This window comes from Rhinolophus hipposideros, assembly GCF_964194185.1.
Source record: "Rhinolophus hipposideros genome assembly, chromosome: X".
Taxonomy (NCBI): domain Eukaryota; kingdom Metazoa; phylum Chordata; class Mammalia; order Chiroptera; family Rhinolophidae; genus Rhinolophus; species Rhinolophus hipposideros.
The window spans coordinates 5,994,153-6,016,031 of NC_138046.1; the positions used below are offsets into that span (position 1 = coordinate 5,994,153).

The 21,879-nt window shown below is 38.4% G+C and overlaps 1 protein-coding gene across 1 annotated transcript in view; it reads left to right on the forward strand.

Annotated features, from left to right (window-relative positions):
- The first annotated feature begins 1,003 nt into the window (after positions 1–1,003).
- GAB3 (GRB2 associated binding protein 3) overlaps positions 1,004–21,879 on the forward strand; it is a 68,802-nt gene continuing 47,926 nt past the window's right edge. Inside the window, exon 1 of the mRNA XM_081043174.1 lies at positions 1,004–1,106. Coding sequence (XP_080899300.1) covers positions 1,035–1,106 — 72 coding nt within the window. The 5' untranslated portion in view covers positions 1,004–1,034. The remainder of the gene's footprint in view (positions 1,107–21,879) is intronic.

Genomic DNA, 21,879 nt, shown 5'->3' on the forward strand with positions numbered 1-21,879 from the left:
TGGGAATCAAGCTTTGGGTCCTTCACCAGGTGGAGAATTCTGACCAGCTGATGTCCTAGCTGGAGAGCAAAGGGAGGCCAGGGAGGGTAGTAGAAGGAAGTTGTAAAGACCAATTATGTTTTCCAGACCTGTTATTGAAACTGTAGTCTCAGTCTCTGTCTCTGTCTCTCTCTCTCTCTGTCTCTCTCCATATAAACTTTCCCAATCTTCCTTCTCTATCTTATACATGTGAAATAAAGGCGATAGAGATTATAGGATATTGAGGGGGGATAGTGTCTGAAGCAGAGGAGGAACAACTATTCCCTGGAGGTGAATATAAAGATTGACCGGACTTTTCGCTTCGGGTTTTAATGAATACTTTTTAAAGTAGGTTTTTCCATCTGAATCCCTTAGGCAGGAAAGGGGGGGGGGGTGTCAAAAGGTTCTTTCTGAGTCCCTTGTTTCTCAGTAATCAGCTTAAAATCACCATCCCAAAAGGCCTATTTTGAGGTTGCAAATTTTTCGGAGGCCTGAGAACCATTACTCTGCAAACAATCAAGTGGAACAGGGAAGTCAAGGAGGAGTCAATGGTTTTCTTCCTGCCTAACTATATACAGGGCAGGTTGGAGTAATAGGTTTCAGCTCTGGGGTGCCCTGAGGCTCTGGGACCAGCCCTTTTGACGTGACCAGTCACGGATGGGGGTGAGGGCAACGGAGGACAGGTCCCTACTGCGCTCTCCTTAGAGCTCGGGGCTCCTTCCGTGCGCTCTCTCGTGGCCCGGGCTACCGGCCACTCGGCTCTGCGCTTGCTCGAAGGGGCTTCCCCGGACTTTGCTGCCTGCTTCCCCCAGTGTCTCGCGCCACGGGAGGTGGCGCCCGACCCCTCCCGGGGGGCCGCGGCGGCCGGAGGCGGGGGTCGCGGCGGCCGCTCGGGGCGGCGCTGGGCGGGCGGGCGCTGGGCCCGCCCCGTCGACATCCCTGGCCAGACTTCCTCCTGCCGCGGGCTGTCGACCCAGCTGGAGGAAGCGGCGGCGGCGGCGGCGGCGGCGTCCACGATGAGCGCGGGCGACGCTGTGTGCACCGGCTGGCTCGTCAAGTCGCCCCCGGAGAGGAAACTGCAGCGCTACGTGAGTAGGGGCGCCGCCCGCCCGCCCTCTGGTCCTCGGGTCCCTGCCCACGGGGTGGCCGCAGGGAGCCCAGGGGCTCTGGGCGCTCCAAACGCAGCCGCTCCCAGCGCTCAGGGCTGCAGGCAAGGCCGATCGAACGAAAGCGAAATCGCACGTCGAGCCAGTGTCTCTAAGGAGCCCAGCTCCAGGCAGGGGCCGGGTGGCTCCAGACCGCCGCTGACCCTAGAGGAGGAAGGCGGTTTGGGGCTAAGCCCCAGGCTCCAGTCTCGGTGCAGGAGCGGTCAGGGAGATAGCTCGAAAGAGTGCCCTGTCTCTGGCCAGGAGTGGCTCTGAGTCCCATTGCCCAGCGAAGAAGATTGGGCAGGGGGTAGGGAGAAGTACAGCGGGACGGGGCCTGCATTACCCTTGGACTGTAAGGAGTGTTCTCTCCTGTAGCTGTCGTCGGGCACTCTTATCTGGAACCTTCCACAGAGTGTAACTCGTTTCTCATGCAGTCTCTTTTCAATTTTTTCTTTTGCTGACACCTCACTTTTTTTCCTAGTACCAGCAGGAACTACGGGCTTTTGCTAGTATGAAATGAGGGACACTCGGAAGAGCACATCTTCCTACACATTCCATTACCATTTTAAATGCACTGCCTACAGCTCAAACGTTCATTATCTCCATCAGCGCCTCAGTGTAAGGTCTTAAAAACATTCCGCTTCAAGACTTGATTGCTGCTGAGTGTTCTTCATCCATTACAAAGAACCACTTCAGCCCTCAGGGAGTTGCATATAAATAGATATTAGGGCTTCTGGCTTTTTTTAGGCTGGGAGCAGCTTGATGGATCCATCTTGTTCATAATTCCCAATTTCTCTGCAGCTCCAGTGCAGAGTGCTAGCAGTAAACACTCCTGTCTGCTCTGCTCCACAGCAGCCCACCCACAAACCTCTTCTGTATGGCATGCTCCCAAACTGATGTCCGCGTTGCAGCCAAATTTCACCACTGTTTTTGTTCCCATATTTATGAGGCACATACCGTGTGGAAGTGGAAGAGGTGGGATTAGAAGAAAACTTGAAGCATGTATGTATACTTGCAGAATGTGCGACAGCAACCTTTCTTGGACATATAGGTGCTCAAAGGCCCTTTCCCCAGGCTCACTCTCTTAAGAGTCTTTGGGAAGTTCTCTGTTGTTTGTTCTGCTGAGCAACATTTTACAGGAATGTTGTTCTACTTAGCATGTAAATACATAGGGAGATTTTTTTTAGATTAACTACCACTGTGTCCCTTCATTCTTTTTGAGTTCCCAAGTCCATAACCACAAGGTCCGATATTTCTCAGCCTCTGAATCACGCAGCTGCTTCCCTAACAAATACTGAAGCTGCTTTGAAGACTCATTAGTACTCAAAGGAGGCCAGAGAAGAAAACCTGCTCTCTGTGACTGTCGTGGGCAGGTGAGGGTTTGTCACAGTGGTACTTAAAAGGCCAGCTCAAGGTGGGTTTCCTTGTTGCCCTTTGGAATGTGACACATTTTAAAGGTTTACGAGATGTTTTCAGAGTGGCACTCACTTCCCAGTAGATGATTCAAAAAGATGGTGAACCTGCAGAGCAAAGTTGATAGAAGATTTTTTCCCCCCAGTCCTGTGTTGTATTGTCCCGACCAGTCTGGCTTAGGAAAGTTTATTAGTATTTCATCAGCTTTGGGAAAGCATAAGTGTGTATCTCTGTTATCATGTGTGCTTCATTCTTTTTGGGTGCAATGGGTGTGTGGCACGTGTGGACTTTGCACAGCTTATAGGTGTTTGGGGCATTGTGATGGTGGGGTGGTTTGGTGGTGGAGGAGACTTAAGACACTAGAGTACCTAGATGTCACCTTATTAACCCTCCAAGCCATAAACTCTGACCTTTTAGCCCACGATTGGGAACTTTTTCTCATTAGGGTCATAGTCTTTGTCAATGTTGTTTGTTGAAAGGTGGGTCCTTGGAAGACCTCAAAAAGTCGGGTTTCTCTTCTCTCCAACTTCTGCAGAATCCCTTGTTGCCACTAGATGGCGATCCTGTGCCAGTTCGACGGGACGTGGACCTCACTATTATTCACAGCCACCTTTAATTCAGAGCTTGTTTTGTTGTCCCTTTAATTGAGCGCCAACTCTGAACCAGGCCCTGTGTCACAGACTAGACAGACTGAAATAAAGGCTTGATCCCTGTCCTCAAGAACCCCACAGTCTAAACTTCGTAACAATATAACAAAGCTAGTTTGTAGCACAACCAGGGCAGTAACTAAGTTCTTTGCGCTGCTAGGCCAACAACCTGAGGACTCTGTTAATGTTTGTTAAATTACAAATGGGAGCGGAGTCTCTTTTTAGGTAAATCTTTCAGTCCAAAGTGAACTTGTGCTTCATCCCCTTGACTCCATGAGCCAAGGCAATCAGAAAGTTATTTTTATCATGCTCTTTTAAAAGATAGTTGATTCTTTTCCTTTATATTTTTTGTTTCACAAATAATGTAGGAATATATTCTTGTAAAAATTCAAACAATCTAGGAATAGAATAAAAATGGAAAGACCCTCTTTAATTTCCCCCCATGTCCTACCTTTCCTGTATACCCCTCCTTATTCCACTCCCCTCCCTAGTGATAACTGTTAACAGTTTGGTGAGTATCATCCTAGAAAAATTCCTACAAAAAAATATAATTTTATTTTTGCACAAATGAGATCGTACTATACAAATTGTCCTGCAGTTTTCTTTTTCACAACAATCCTGGACATCTTTCTAGGTTAGTGAATGTAGGTATACTTCCTTCTTTTAAACCATTGGTTAATATTCCTTGCAATAGATGTAACATAATTTAACAATTTATCTATTGATGAACATTTGTCTTGCTTTATTTTCTCCATTTTAAAGAATGCTGTAACAACAATGATACTAAAATTATAATCAAAATTCATTGAATGGCTGTATGTGCCAAGCACCATGCTACAGACTTTATTGTATTATCCTATTTAGTCTTCAAAGCAAGACTGAGAGCCAGGTACTGTTTTTAACTTTGCATACAAGTTCTTTGTTGGATATATAATTTGCAAATATTTTCTATTAGTCTATAGTTTGTTTTTTCATTCTCTTTACAGTATCTTTTGTAGAACAAAGATTTAATTTTTTGATTTAGTCATATTTATCAATTTTTCTTTTATGGATCATGCTTTTAGTGTCAAATCTAAGAAGTCGTAAGCTTAGCCCTAGATCCTGAAGATTTTTTTCCTGTGTTATTTTCCCTAGAAGTTACAATTTTACATTTCATATTTAGGTCAATGATCATTTGAGTTAAATTTTGTAAAAGGTGTGAGGTTTATGTTGTGGTTGATTTTCTTGGAAACCGATTCCATTTGTTCTAGTACCATTTATTGAATAGACTGTTTACTCCATTGAGTTACGTTTGCAACTTGGTTAAAAGTCAGTTGATCATAGTAGTCATGTAGGTCTATGTCTGTGTTCTCTAGTCTGTTCCATCTATCTCTTCTTTCATCTTTAGGCAAACACCATGCTGTCTGATGACAATAGCTTTATAACAAATCTTGAAATCAGGCAGTTTCAGCCTCCAACTTTGTTTTACTTTTCAGTTTTGACTATTTTAGGTCATTTGCCTTTTCATATCAGTTTTAGAATTAGTTTCTCAATTGATTTTTGTATGTTTACCTTGTATTCTGCAGCCTTGCTAAGCTCATTCATTAATTCTAGTAGCCTTGTGTATAGTTAAAACCAGTGGTACTGTGTATGTTACATACAAATGATGAGAGCAGACATCCTTGACTTTATCCCGATTTTAGGGGGAAAGCTTCCAGTCTTTTCACCTTTTAAATATGTTTGCTGTAGGATTTTTGTAGTTGCCCTTTATCAAGTTGAGGAAGTTCCCTTATATTGCTAGTTTGCTGAGATTTTTTATCATGGATTGAATTTTGTTAAATACCTTTCCTACACCTACAAAAATAATAATATGGTTATTCTTTTTTTTCTTTTTTTGTCTGTGACTATGGTGAATTATTCTGATTGATTTTTGCATGTTGAACTATCCTTGAACTGCTGGGATAATCTTCACTTGGTTGTGATATAATCTTTTGCATATATTGCTGGATTTAATTTGCAAATATTTAGCTGAGGATATTTGTATCTTTGTTCATGAGGTATATTGGTCTGTAGTTGTCCTTTTTTGTGCTTTGTCTGGTTTTGATATTAGCATAATGCTGGCCTCATAAAATGAATAAGGAAGTGTTCCCATCTCTTCTGTTTTCTGAAAGATATTGTGCAGAATTGGTATTTCTTCTTCCTTAAATGTTTGGTAAAATTCACCACTGAAATCATCTGGACCTGGACTTTTCTTTGTAGGACAGTTATCAGCTACAAATTCTATTTCTTTAACAGACAGAAGGCTGTTCAGGTTATTCATAGCTTTTTGAATGAGCTTTGGTAGTTTTTGTTTTTCAAGGATTTTCTCTATTTTATTTAAGTTCTTGAATTTATTGGCATACAATTTTTTACCGTGTTTCCCTGAAAAGATGATCAGGCTTTACATTAATTTTTTCTCCAAAAGATGCTTTGGGGCTTATGTTCAGGGGATGTCATCCGGAAAAATCATGCTAGGGCTTATTTTCCGGTTACGTCTTATTTTCAGGGAAACATGGTATTATATTCCCTTGTTATCCTTTTAATGTCTGTAGGATCTGTAGTGATGCCTCCTCTTTCATTTATGAGATCGTAGATAATTTCTTCTGTTTTTTTCCTGATTAATGTGGCTAGAGTTTTATCAATTTTACAGATATTTTCTAAGAACCAGCCTTTGTTTTCAATGATCTTCTCTTTTTCTGCTTTCAATTTTATTTATGTATCCTCTTATTTTTACTATTTACTTTCTTCTGATGGCTTTGGGATCCATTTTATCTATTCAGTTCCGTTTCGTAAAGTAGAAGCTTAAATTACTGATTTGAGATCTTTCTTATTTTCCCATGTAAGAGTTTAATACTACAAACTTCCCTCTAAGAACTGCTTTAGGTGTTCCCACAAAATTTGATATATTGTGTTTTTATTTTCATTCATTTCAAAACATTTTTCATGATGCCATCTTCTTTTATTTATTTACTTTTGGGAAAGAAAAATTTTTTTAGTTATTTTTTATTAGTTTCAGGTGTACAAAACAACATAGTGATTAGACATTTACACCTCTTACAAAGCGATAACCCTAACAAGTCTACTACCCATCTGACTCCATACCTAGCTATTGCAATACCATTGACTATATTCCATATGCTTAACTTTACAACACGTGAATGACTATATATATAAATATAATGTATGTGTGTGTGTATATATATATGTGTATATATACGTATATATACGTATACATATAATACATATAATAGTTGACATTCAATATTATTGTATATTAGTTTCAGGTGTACAGCTTAGTGGTTAGGCATTTATATAATTTATGAAGTGATGCCTTCAGTAAGTCTAGTACCCATCTGACACCATACATAGTTTTTACAACATTATTGACTATATTCTCCATTCTGTATTTCATATCCCCGTGACAATTTCGTAACTACCAATTTGTACTTTCTAATCCCTTCACCTTTCTAACCCATTTCCCCAACCCCCAGCACCCATCCCATCTAGCAACCATCAATTTGTTCTCTGTATCTATGAGTATATTTCTGTTTTGTTTATCTATTTTTTTTCTTTAGATTCCACATATAAGTGAGATCATCTGGTATTTGTCCTTCTCAGTCTGACTTATTTCACTTAGCATAATGTCCTCTAGGTCCATTCATGTTGTTGCAAATGGTAAGATTTCATTTTTTATGGCAGAATAATACTCCATTGTATAAATTTACCACAATTTCTTTATCCAATTGTCTATTGATGGGTATTTTGGTTGTTTCTATATCTTGGTTATTATGAAAAGCACTGCAGTAAACATAGTGTATATATATTTTTTGAATTAGTATTTTGCATTTCTCTAGATAAATACCCAGGAGAGGAATTACTGGGTCATAAGGTAGTTCTATTTTTAATTTTTTGAGGAATCTCCAAACTTTTCCAAGGGGCTGGACCAATTTGCAATCCCACTAGCAGTGCACAAGGGTTCCCTTTTCTCCACATCCTCACCAACATTTGTTTGTTCATTTATTGATGATAGCCATTCTGACAGGAGTGAGGCGGTATCTTGTTGTGGCTTTTATTTGTATTTCTTTGATGATTAGTGACATTGAGCATCTTTTCATATGTCTATAGGCCATCTGTATGTCCTCTTTGGAAAAATGTCTGTTCAGATCCTCTGCCCATTTTTAAATTGGATTGTTTGTTTTTTGATGTTGAATTGTATGAGATTTTTAAAATAGATTTTGGATATTAACCCCTTATCAGATGTATCATTGACAAATATCTTCTCTCGTCAGTAAGATGTCGTTTTGTTTTGTTGATAGTTTCCATCGCTTTGCAAAAACTTTTTAGTTAGATGTAGTCCCATTTGTTTATTTTTTTTCTTTTGCTTCCCTTGCCTGAGGAGACATATCCAAAAAAATATTACTAAGAGCATTGTCAAAGAATTTATTGCCCATGTTTCCTTCTAGGAGTTTTATGGTTTCGGGTCTTACATTTAAGCCTTTAATCCATTTTGAGTTTATTCTTGTATGTGACATAAGAAGGTGGTCCAGTTTCATTTTTTGCATGTATCTATCCAGTTTTCCCAGCACCATTTGTTGAATAGATAATGTCTTTACCCCAATTGGGTAAATTCTTGCTTTCTTTATTATAGATTAAATGATCATATAGGCATGGATTTATTACTGGGCTCTCTATTCTGTTCCATTGATCTATGTCTGTTTTATGCCAATACCACACTGTTTTGATTACTATGGCTTTGTAGTATAGTTTGATATTAGTTAGCGTGATACCTCCAGCTTTGTTCTTCTTTCTCAAGATTGCCATGGCTATTCAGGGACTTTTATGGTTTCATATAAATTTAAGATTATTTTTTCTAGTTCTGTGAAAAATGCCATTGATATGTTGATAGGGATTGCATTGAATCTATAGATTGCTTTGAATAGTGTAGACATTTTAACTATATTAATTCTTCTTAATCATGAGCACGGTATTTGTTTCCATTTATTTGTATCTTTAATATCTCTCTTCTATGTCATAATTTTCTGAGTACAGCTCTTTTACTTTCTTGGTTAAATATGTTCCTAAGTATTTTAAATATTTTTTCTGGTGAAATTGTAAGTGGGATTGTTTTCTTAAATTCTCTTTCTGGTAGTTCATTTTTGGTGTATAAAAATGCAATGAATTTCTGAATATTAATTTAGTATCCTGATACTTTATTAAATTTATTTATCAGTTCTAATAGTTTTTTTGTGGAATCTTTCATGTTCTCTATGTATAGTATCATGTCTTCTGCAAATGACAGTTTTACTTCTTTTCCATTTGGATGTCTCTTATTTATTTTTCTTGTCTTTTCTGAGGGCTGTGCCCTCAGCCCTGCAATGCCTCATGAGCTGCCTAAGAGAGGCCGCATGCGGTGCAGGTCAAAATATTCTTTAATGTGTCTTTGAGATTTCCTTTTTGATTCAAGTGTTGTTTAGAAGATTTTTGTTTGATTTCCAAATATCGGGGGATTTTCTATATATCTTTCTGTGAGTAATTTCTAGTTAAATTCCATTATGGTCTAAGAACAAATTCTGTATGAGTTCTGTTTTTTAAAATTTGTTAACTTTATATTATGGCCCACAGTGTAGTTTCATTTGGCCAATACTATATGTGCTCTTGAAAGAAAATGTGTATTGTCTTGTTGGGTGGAGTGTTCTATAAATGCTAATTAGATCAGGTGTGTTGATAGTGTTAATTCAGTTCTATATCCTTATTGTTTTTCTGCTTTTTACTATTAATTACTGAGAGGAGTATGAAAGATTCCATCTATAGCTGTGGATTTGTCCATTTCTCCTTTCAGTTCTATTTGTTTTTGCTCCATGTAGTTTGATGCTCTGTTGTTAGTTGAACACGTTTATAATTATTATGTTTTCTTGGAGAATGGACCCCTTTTTCATTATTGAATGCTTATATTTAACTGATGCTATTCCTTGTTCTGAAGTCTATTTTTTTTATATAAATGTAAATTCCCCAGCTTTCTTTTGATGTGTTTGTATAGTATATCTTTTTCCATTCTTTTACTCCTAACCTATCTATGTCTTTGTATTTAATGTGAGATTCTTATACATAGCATATAATTGGGTCTTGCTTTTTGATGCATTCCTACCCTCTTTGTTTCATTGGTGTATTTATTTAGTCCATTCACATACAATATGGTTATTGAAATGTTTGGATTAAAATCTACCATCTTGCTAGCTGTTTTCCATTTCTTCTATCAGTTCATTGTTTCTTTTGTTCTGTTTCTGCTTTCTCGGGTTAGTTGAGCCTTTTTTGTTCCATTTTATCTCCACTATTAACAATGATAATTTTAAAAATTTTTTAGCAGTTGCCCTGTAGTGTAAAATATACATCTTTAGTTAATTTGAGTCTTCCTTTAAATATTATACCACTTCATGAGTAATACGAGGACCTTGTAACGCTATATTCCCAATTGTGTTCTTATATTCTTTGTGCTATCGTTGTCATGTATTTTACTTTTACATATGCTAGATTGCTACTAATTTTGCTTTAGATAATCAGTTATCTTTACAAGCAATAAAAAATAGAGAGAAAAAAATCAAATTTGTTGCCCTTTATTCTATTTCTAGCATTCTTTATTTCTAGCATTCTTTATTTCTTTGTGTAGGTTCAAGTTTCTGTCTGGTGTCAAATTCCTTCTGCATAAAGAACTGCCTTTAACATTGTATGTGGTTTGTATCTGCTGGCAATGAATTCTCTTAGTTTTGTTTGAGGATATCTATTATCCCTCATTTTTAATTTTTCCCCCCACTGGGCATGGAATTCTGGTTTGACTTTTTTTTTTTCCAGTCAGCATCTTGAAGATGTTACTCTTTTGTCTTTTGTTTTCTATTTGGGATAGGGCCTGCTTACCAGAGCTTCTTTCGCAATGTCTGAACGACCTTCAACTTTAGGTCTTCTTTTTGTGTTTTCAATCTACCATCTTGCTGGTTGTCTCTTTCATATTTCCTCTTTTTTTTTTTTTTTTTTTTTTAAGGAGTGCACAGCTCACAGTGGCCCATGCGGGGATCGAACCAACAACCTTGGTGTTATTAAGCACCACACTCTAACCAACTGAACTAACCGATCACCCCTTATATTTCCTCTTTTATGGTTTGTTTTAGTTTAATTTTTATGATTTCATTTTGTCTTCTTTGTTGGCTATACCTTTTTGTGTTCTTTTATAGTGGTTGCTTTAGAGGTTTAGTGTATATCTTTAACTGATTATAGTCTACCTTAAAATAATATATCACTTCACATGTAGTATAAGACTTACATGAGTATGCTTCCATTTACCCTTGCTCAGATTTTGTGCTATGTACTGTTTCATACATTTTACTTCTACATGTTATAAACCTTGCACTGCCGTGTTATTTTTTTGCTTTAAGCAGTCAATTATCTTTTAAAAAGATTTTAGAAATAGGAAAAATGTGTTTTATATTTATCCATGTATTGACCATATCTAGTACTCTTCTTTTTTTAAATTAAATCAAATTTTTTTACATTAGTTTCAGGTGTACAAAACAACATAATAATTGGACATTTACACCCCTCATAAAGTGGTCACTCCCCCAGTCTACTACCCCTCTGACATCATACATAGCTGTTATAATACCATTGACTATATTATATTCCCTATGCTGTACTTTACAACTCGTGAATACACATACACACACGAGGCCTAATGATTAAGTTTGCGAACTTGTTGCAACGATGTTGCTAGCCTTTTTTGATATCAGAGGCATTATTCATTATGAATTTGTACCAACTGGACAGTTGACCAAGTTTACTATTTGGAAGTGCTGAAAAGGCTGCATGAAAAAGTTAGACGACCTGAACTTTTCACCAACAGCCCATGACTCTTGCATCACGACAATGTACCAGCTCACACGGCACTGTCTGTGAGGGAGTTTGTAGCCAGGAAACAAATAACTGTATTGGAACACCCTCTCTACTCACCTGATCGGGCCCCCAATGACATCTTTCTTTACCTGAAGATAAAGGAAATATTGAAAGGAAGACATTTTGATGACATTCAGGACATCAAGGGGAATATGAAGACAGCTCTGATGGTCATTCCAGAAAAAGAGTTCCAAAATTGCTTTGAAGGGTGGACTAGGCACTGGCGTCGGTACATAGCTTCCCAAGGGGAGTACTTCAAAGGTGACTGAAGTGATATTCAGCAATGAGGGATGTAGCACTTTTTCTAGGATTAGTTTGTGAACTTAATTGTCAGACCTCTGTGTGTGTGTGTGTTTGTGTGTGTGTGTGTGCGCGCGCGGGCACACACAATTATAGTTGACATTCAATATTATTCTACATCAACTTCAGGTGACCAGTGTAGTGGTCAGGCATCGACACAATTTATGAAGTGACCACTCCAGTAAGTCCAGTTCCCATCTGGCACCCTACATAATTTTTGCAATATTATTGATTATACTCCCCATACTGTATTTCACATTCCTGTGACTATTTTGTGACTACCAGTTTGTAGTACTGTTGATTTCTTTCTGTATATCGATGCTCCCATCTGGAATCATTTTCCTGTTTTGTAGGTTTGCTGGTGATGAATTCTTTCAGCTTTTTTTATGTCTGGAAAAAAAATATTTTCCTGCCTTTTAAAAAAAATTTTTATTGGGGAACAGTGTGTTTCTCCAGGGCCCATCAGCTCTAAGTCATCCTTCAATATAGTTGTGGAGGGCGCAGCTTACTGGCCCATGTGGGAATCGAACTGGCAACCCTGTTCAGAGCTTGCGTTCTAACTAACTGAGCCATCCAGGCACCTTTGCCTCCATTTTTGAAAGATGTTTTCACTGGGTAAAGAATTTTTGCTTAATTTTTTTTGTTTTGTCCTTTAAGCATTTTAAAGATGTTGCTTCACTGTTTTCTCACGTGCATCGTTCCTTTACACATATTGTTTTTTTCTAGCTGCTGTTATTATTGGCTTTAAGTAATTTGATTATGATGTGCCTTGGTGTCATTTTCTTCATGTTTCTTGTACTTGAGGTTCATTGAACTTCTTGGATCTGTGGGTCTATAGTTATTTCTTGGTTATAGTTATATCTTAATATTTTTCTCTTCCCCATCTCTCTCCTTTAATTTGGAGGCTCCAATTACACCTATAATTACACTGTTTCCCCAAAAATAAGACCTAGCCAGACAATCAGCTCTAATGCATCTTTTGGAGCAAAAATTAATATAAGACCTGGTATTATGTTATATTATGTTATATTGTATTATACTATTCCCGGTATTATATTATAGTAAAATATGACCTAGTCTTATATTAATTTTTGCTCCAAAAGACGCATTAGAGCTGATTGTCCATGTAGGTCTTATTTTCAGGGAAACACGGTAGGTTGCTTAAAGTTGTTCCACAGCTCACTGATGCTGTGCTCTTTTTTCCGGTATTTTTTTCTCAGAGTATCATTGTGGATGCTCTATTGCTTGGTTTTTCAAGTTCACTTGTGTTTTTTCTGCAGTGTCTAATCTGTTGTTAATTCCATCTGGTGTATTTTTTTATCTCAGACCTTATAATTTTCATTACTAGAAGTTCAGTTTGTGTCTTTTTTTTTAATCTTTCATGTCTCTATTATGCCCATGCTTTCCTCTATCTTCTTGAACATGTGGGACACAGTTGTAGTAACTGTCTTAATGCCCTTGTCTACTAATGAAAAGTATAGCAACTTCTCTTCTACATTGGAGGGGAGAGCATGCTCCAAATGACTGTGGCCCTAGAAACTTCACTTAGGGACCGGGTCCCTGAGACTTAAAGAGTTAACTTCACATTTTCTCAAGTGCATTGCCTCGCTAAGCAAACTTTATGCTCAATAGGTCTAATCAGCATTATGTAGTAGACCAGTACAATGTTCCGTGAGATGACAAGGCAATCACTGTCTCTGCAGACTAGATTATGGCAGAGAGCAGCAGACTTTTCATAGTCCTGAGGCAAGATCATAAAAATGTACTATTGGGACTGCCAGTTGAAAGTAAACTGTTTCTGCTGATTCTTACAAGTTGATGTAGACATAAAAGCATTTTCCAAATCAATAGCTGCATACTAGATGCCAGGGCTATGTTGATTTGATTTTGTGAAGGGACTGTGTCTTGAAGAGCAACTGCAGTTAGCATCAACACTGGATTAAATTTATGATAATGTATTCTCCAAGATCCATCCAACTTCTTCACAGGCCAAACAGGCAATGTCCAATGGGGATGTGATAGGAATCACGTTCAAGTCTTTGATGGTGGCTAATCTCTGCAATTCCCCCAAGCGTGCTTTTGAATTACTCTTCTGATAGTGAGTGTGGGGACTTCCAGTGACTTTTGCCCTTCCTACTGTCATAGCTATCACTCCACAGGCCAGAAGGCCGATGTGGGGATTTGATCAGTTGCCAGGGATGTCTGTTCCAGTTACACATTTAAGAACCAGAGAAATGGCCATAGACCCTCGGGGCCCTCTTTGAGATGGAATTAGCCTAAAACTTCATTTATCACCTGACCTCCCTAAAATACTCTTTCAGGAGGTATAGTGGTATAGTGGAGATGGGTAAGTTAAGGGGTCACACACGGGAAATCTGCTACATCTTTCTATTTCCCTATGCCGTTGTATTTCTCCTTTTCCGTAATGACCAGGGAGTTCTGGTATCTCAAACTCATTGAGAACGTAGCCATGAGTTTGTCTATATTTCAGTCAGGCAAACTGTAAGAACACTAAGTGTGTCAGCTAACACATTAAATCTAGAATCTCTGGTAAGCTCACCCTTATCAATATGTTTAGCTTGATCCAATGTTACATTCTGTCTTTCTTGGCCTAACATTCTTAGAATGCATTCCCATATATTCCAGTGTTTTTTAAAGACAACTTTATTGAGGTATGTATTTGTATGTATATAATAGAATTCATCAATTGTAAGTGTACAGTTCAGTGATTTTTTTTTTTTTTTAGTAAAGCTGCAACTGTGCAACCATTACTATAGTCCATTTTTAGACCATTTCTATTCCCTCAAAAAAATTCCCTTGGCTTGTTTGCAGTCAATCGCCACTCCCTTCTCTAGACCCAGGAAAGAACTGATCTGTTTTCTACCTCTAAAGATTTGTCTTTTTTGGTAATTTTATGTTCGTCAAATAATAGAATACGTGGTCTCTTGTGTTTTTTTTTCCCCTTAGCATTATCCACACAACAGCCGGTGCTCTTTCTGAAATTCACTTAAGGTGCAATCTGAGGCCATTGATTTGAGAACTTATTGTCTAATTTAGACATTTAGTGCTATAAATTTCTCCTTTAGTACTGCTTTAGTGGCATCCCACAAATTATGGTATGTTGTGTTTTCATTTCTATTTACTTCAAGATATTTTCTAATTTCCCTTATTATTTCTTCTGTGACCTATGTGTTATATTTGTTTTTTATTTCTAGTTTCATTTTACTGTGGTTAGACAACATACTTTGTTTGATTTGAATCTTTGTAAGTTTGTTGAGACTTGACCTAGTATATGGTTTATCTTGGTAAATATTCTGTGTGCACTTGTAAAGAATGCACTTTGTTGTTGTTGGGTGGAGTGTTCTATAAATATCAATTAGGTCAAGTTGGTTAATAGTGTTGTTCAGTTCTATATCCTTGTTGATTTTTTTTTATCTTCTTGTTTTACCAATTACTGAGAGGGGTATTGAAATCTCAGATTATAATTGTGGGTTTGTCTATTTCTCCTTGAAGTTTTACCAGTTTTTGCTTCATGTTTTGATGCTCTGTTATGAGTTGCATACACATTTAGGATTGTTATTTTATCTTGATGAATTAACCATTCTATCATTATGAAATTACCTTATTTATTTCTGGTACTATTCTTTGTCCTGAATTCTACTTTGTCTGTTATTCAAGGCCATTGTAAAGTTTTATTTATTAGGACTACTTTTGTCATTAAATATTGTATCAGTCAGGCTCCAGACAGGAAAACAGAAGCCACGCTAGGTATTCAACAGAGATAATTCAATATAGGGTGTGGTTTACACAAGTGTTAGAAGGCTGAAAGAGCTAAATTGGGGCATTCAGTTATTAGTAACTACAGAAAGCAGCTACTATTGCAAGAAGTCAGGCATATAGGTGAAGGTTGGCATGAACAGAACCTAGAAGCTCGGAGGAGGGCTTTTTGTAGCCATGCATCTATTGCTCTGACCTCTGATGAGGAGGGTGCTATGTAGTTAATGCTGGTGCCTCAGAGGGGGTCTGATGAAGCTGGCAGGTGGAGCTGGTGCTCTCTTTTTGCCAGTGGAGGGATGCTGATGGATGCTGAGAGTCCCTTCTTCCTTTTCCCTGCCTTGTAGTCTTCTGCCAGTGTTTCCCATTAGCAGAACCCAGCAGGAAGACAGCCAGCAAGGGAGTCCCAGAAATGTGGTCGGTAGAATCCCAGTCCCAGAATTAGAAGAGACTAAAGGGTTGAGAAACAATAGATAAACAACTGGCATAGTCTCAATGCACTCTCCAGATATGTCCCAACTTTTCTATCATACTTATTATCATTGTGTCCTTTTGTGCAATGTTCTGATAGAATTTCTCAGGTCAAGCTTTTAGCTCACTGATTTAAGTCGTAAACATTCTGCTGTTCAGTCCATTGATTGGTAGTTGTGTCATGTTTTTAATTTCTAAGAATAGTTCCCTTTTCACATTAGCCTGCCCATCTTTTCTGGATATCCCACCATCTTGTGAGAATATCCCCCAGAATATTTATTATATCCTGGCTTCCTCCCTCAGATTCATACAGATATTTAGGAGAACAGGTTTCTAGAAAGAGGGAACAGAAAGTATAAAGGCCCTGAGGCAGAAGGAATATATTTGCCATATTTGAGGAAGAGCTTTTCGGTTTTTTTTTTTTTTTTTTTTTTTTTTTTGAGGAAGAGCTTTTTGAATTTGGTTTCATATTCTTCAAATGCTTGATGATTCTTGGTTGTCTGGTCATGCTCATGTTTGAGGGTCTTGATCAGTAGTTTTCAATAGGCTGAGAATTTACCCCTCTGGTAGGGCTGCGAAATTTAGCCAAAAAAAAAAGGAGTTAAATTTTCACTTCAGATAAGAAAAAATAATTTTTTAGTATACATATGTCAAACTTATCCCCGGGAGACATTTGGCAATATCTGGAGACATACTTTTTTATTGTTATAACAGTGGGGAGGATGCTCCTGGCATCTAGTGAGTACAGCACCCGGGATGCTGCTAAACATCCTGCAATGTACAGGACGGCCCCCCCCCCCCCAAAGAATTTTCCCGGAAATGTCAATAGTGCCAAGAGTGAGAAACTCTGTTCTATATTGAACGGTGAATTTCTTCAGCTGAAATGAGAATCCTGTTGACAAATATCTGTTTTAATTATAGGAGCCTGTTCCTTGTTGCTTTGGTGAAGAGGAAGGCCACAGACCTGGGTTGGCTAGTTTGTCTTCTGGGGTGTGGGTTCTGATAGTAACTGGAAGTCTTTATACCTAAGATCACCACCAATGAGGCTTGTCACCATGAGTCCTATCTACCCTGGTCCCTTGTGACCTCAGCTTTCTGATGGGATCAAGAAAATGAAGATTCTGTGTTTTGTCCAGCTTTTCTTGCCAGGGTGCAAAGGATATTTTTTGCAAATTTCTACATCCTAGGCAGATATGGAAACTCCTATTTTTTCAGTTTAATAAACTCTTATTTTATTATTTTATATCTTCTTGGTATTTATTTATTTCTGTTCTTGGTTTTGACATCTGGATGATCTCAGCCTCTGAGCTATATTTAGAGGATATGTTGGGAGTTTCAGATTTACAGTCACCATTACCTCAGCTGTTTTTTTAAAAAAAATCTTTTATTTCTCTAGTTCAGTTGGTATTTATGAGTGTAATGTGGGGGTATAACTTTATTTTATAAATAATTAATGAACTGATCCAACATTATTTGTTGAGTAGTCCTTCCTTCATGCATATTTCTTTTATGTTGCCAGAGATAGTGTGCTTTTAAGGAACATATACACATAATTCAAAATCAAAGCATATTAAAGTGTATACAGTGAAAAGTAAGTTTCCCTCTTTCCCTTTTCTCCCAACCACTCAGTTTCTCTCTCCATCTGTAGGCACTGGGACCAGCTTCTTCATTTTCATGTTTATTGCAACATTCTTCACAATAACCAACATAGGGAAACAACCTAAGTGCTCATCAATGGATGAGTGGATAAAGAAGTATTGGTATGTGGTATAATGGAATATTACTCAGCCATAAAAAGAGTGAAATCCTACCATTTGCGACAACGTGGATGGACCTTGAGGGTATTAGGCTAAGTGAAATAAGTCAGAGAAAGACAAATACCATATGATCTCACTTACCTGTGGAATCTAAACTAAGAAACAAAGAAACAAACAAATCACACTCACAGATACAGAGAACAGATTGGTGGTTGCCAGAGGCATGGGATGCGGAGGTAGGGTAAGAAATGAGTGAAGGGGTCAAAAGATACAAACTTTCATTTATTTTAAAATAAATAGGATTTAATATACAACATAGTGACTATGGTTAATAACACTGTATTGTGTATTTGAAAGTTGCTAAGAGAGTAGCTCTTAAAAGTTCTCAAAAAATTTATTTTAGAATTCTCTCCATGTCAGTGACCAGAGATCTTCATCAGTTTTCATAACTTACACTATTCTGTTGTGTGGCCATACCACATTTATTCAACCAGTTCCCTATTTTGGACACTTGTGTTGTTTCCATTCTTTGGATATGTACAGCTATTGTCACAGCTAATAAGATTGTATGTGACATTTTGCACTTGTGCAGGTCTATCTGTATGATTTCCAGAGCTGGGATTGCCGGGTCCGAGAATGTATGAATTTAGTAGATTTTATTAAATGTCCCATTTGCATTCCTACCAGCAACGTAAATAGTGCCTTGCCCACAAAATGTGCTGTCATACTTTGGGGTTTTGGCCGTCCAATTGTGAGAAACGATATTTCTGTCTAGTTTTCATTTGCAGTTCTTTTAGTCAGAAGGAGGTTGATTTCTTGATATGTTTGTTTATTTTTCTGTGACTTCTGTGCTCTTCCTCCACTGTTGGTCTTTTTAGTCTCAGTTTCTGGGAGGTGATTAGTCCTTTATGAGAAGAGTTGTGCATAATCTTTCCCAGTTTGTCATTTGCATCTTGACCTTGCTTATGTTATCTGTGTATGTGTATGCAAAAATAATTGTATCTAGTTAAATGTGTCAATATTTTCTTTTACAGCTTCTGGATTCTCAGTCACATTAAGAAGGCCTTTTCAATCCCTGGTTTGTTTGTTTGTTTGTTTGTTTTAAACTTTTTTTATTGGGGAAGGGGTACAGGACTTTATTGGGGAACAGTGTGTACCTCCAGGCCTTTTTTCCAAGTCAAGTTGTCCTTTCAATCTTAGTTGTGGAGGGCGCAGCTCAGCTCCAGGTCCAGTTGCCGTTGCTAGTTGCAGGGGGCGCAGCCCACCATCCCTTGCGGGAGTCGAACCGGCAACCTTGTGGTTGAGAGGACACACTCCAAGAAACTGAGCCATCCGGGAGCTCAGCGGCAGCTCAGCTCAAGGCGCCATGTTCAGTCTTAGTTGGAGAGGGCGCTGCCCACCATCCCTTGCGGGACTCGAGGAATTGAACTGGCAACCTTGTGGTTGAGAGCCCACTGGCCCATGTAGGAATCGAACCGGCAGCCTTCAGAGTTAGGAGCATGGAGCTCTAACGGCCTGAGCCACCGGGCCGGCCTGTTTGTTTGTTTTTAAACTTTTATTTATTTAAGTGTGTTTTTCCAGACCCATCAGCTCCAAGTCAAGTAGTTGTTTCAATCTAGTTGTGGAGGGCGCAGCTCACAGTGGCCCATGCGGGGACTGAACCGGCAGCCTTTTTAAGAGTGCCACGCTCTAACCAACAGAGCTAACCGGCTGCCCCCTTCAATCCTGGTTTTAGAGGAATTCACATACACTTTCTTCTTATGCTTGTATGTTTTATTTTTTACATTTAGATTTGTGATCCATTTGGAGTTTATCCTGGTGCAGATGTTATTGTAAATGCAGCTTTCTCTCCATTATATCTACTAACCAGTTGTTAGTATACATAATGCTATTGATTTTTGTCTTTGCTTGAGTTCCTGAGAAAACAGAAGTCAAGCCAGAATTTGTTTGCCATTGCTTTGTTGGGGTTGTAATCTCAGTGCAGTGAGAGTGATAGGAAAATGGAAAGGAGGAAAGAAAATACAAATTGGTGTGTTACTGAGTTGGCCACAGCTTCATGAGAAAACTTAGCCAGTTATTGGGTCATTTGGATGCATTTGGAAAGGATCTATAGAGAACTACTGTACCTTGAAACGGTCTTTTGTGGTAAGGAAGGGAGATACATTTATCTGCTAGTTCCCTTATGGTTCCTGTCTCTCATTGTCCCTCTGCGCAGCCACTGGGAAAGCCAGATCCCATATTCTGTGGCAGTCTCATGTGCATCCAGAAGTGGTGGAAGGAACTAAAGTGTTTAAGGGTTCATTTGGATTGGGCCAGGGCGTAGGAGCTGCAGTGGCTTCTGCTATGGCAGCTGTGATAGAAGCTACGGCAGAGCCCAGCTTTTTCTTTTTCTTTTTTTTTAAAGTTTCATATGTACAAAACACTGTAATAGTTAGACATTTATCATTTATATTCCTCACAAAGTGATAACCCCCCCCCTCCGATCTACTACCCCTCTGACATCGCATATAGCTGTTACATTTCCACTATCGCTATTCCTTATGCTGTACCCCACTTTTTGTAAATATATATATATCCAAGAAATGTAAATATACATATATACTTCTTGTAAATATATATATAATTATAGTTTTATAGTTGGCATTCATTATTGTTCAGCTTCAGCTTCAGGTGCACAGTGCAGTGATCAGGCATCTACACCATCCCTGAAGTGGTCTCCCTAATAAGACAAGTGCCCATCGGATGCCCTACAAATATTTACAACATTATTGATTATATTCCCCAAATTGACTTTAATATCCCCGTGGCAATCTTGTGGTTACCTATTGTGCTTTCTAATCCCCTCACCTTCCCCCTTATCCTCACCCCTCCTCCCATCTAGCAACGCTCAGTTTTTCCTCTGTCTCTGAGACTGTTTCTGATTAGTACATTCATTTATTCTACTCTTTAGATTCCACACGTAAGTGACATCATATGGTATTTGTCTTTCTCCATCTGACTTCTGTCACTTAACATAATGTTCTCTAGGTCCATCCATGTTGTTGCAAATGATAAGATTTTGTTCTTCTTTATGGCTGCGTAATACTCCATTGTATAAATGTGCCACAGTTTCTTAATCCAGTCATTTACCGATGGGCATTGCGGTTGTTTCCATGTCTTGGCTATTGTGAATAGTGCTGCAATAAACATAGCGGTGCATAGATTTTTTTCGAATTAGCATTTTGGAATTTTCTGGATAGATACCTAAGAATGGAGTTTCTGGGTCATAAGGTCGTTCCATTTTCAATTTTTTGAGATACCTCCATACTGTTTTCCGTAGTGGCTACACCAATCTCCAATCCCACCAGAGCCCAGGTTTTATCCAGGGAGGCCAAAGTAGAAAGTATAGCAGGGACTCTTAGCAGAGGCCACGGATCTCCACTGAGTGAGCAATCCAAGCCTAGAAGACAGGCAGGGCCAGACTCATCTGGGGACACACAAAATTGGGTCCAGTATAATTTCTACATATTAACATTCTATCCTCTTACCTTTGAATTCTCTTAACTTTTTTCAGTTGATTTTTGGGTTTCCTGGTTATACGATCATGTCACCTGAAATAGAAAGACTTTTACCACTCCCCCCCCCAATTCTTATATATCATTTTTTTCTCTTGTCCAAATGTGTTGGTTAACACCCCAATGTGAAACAGTAGTATTGATAATGGGCATATTGTGATCTTGACTTTTATAGGTATACCTTCAATGTTTTCTTAGATATTAGAAGTTTATACCAATTGAATAGCAGCTCCCCATTTCCTCCCCCTCCCCGTACCCTGGCAACCACCATTCTGTTTTCTGCTTCTATGAGTTTGACTATTTTAGATACCTGATATAAGTGGAATCATGCAGTATTTGTCCTTCTCTGTCCTTATTTTACTTAGGATAATGTCCTCCAGGTTTATTGATGCTATCACAACTGGCAAGATTTCCTTTTTTTGCTAAGGCTGAATAATATCCCATTGTATGGATATATCACATTTTCTTCATTCATTCGTCCATTGATGAACACTTAGATTGTGTCCATGTCTTGGCTACAGTGAAGAACGCTGCAATGAATGTGGCAGTGCAGCTATCTCTTTGAGATACTGGTTTCATTTCTTTTGAGTATATACCCAGAAGTGGGATTGCTGGGTCATATTGGTGTAAAGTTTCAGTTATAAAAGATAAATTAGTTCTAGAGATGTGCTGTACAATATAGAGCCTATAGTTAAGAATACTGTATTATGCACTTTAAAATTTTGTTAGGAGGGTAGGTCTCATGTAGATCTACCACTGGAACACAAGGGAATTTTCGGATGTGATGGATATGTCCGTTATGCTGAATGTGGCGATGGTTTCTCAAGTGTTTGCATATGTC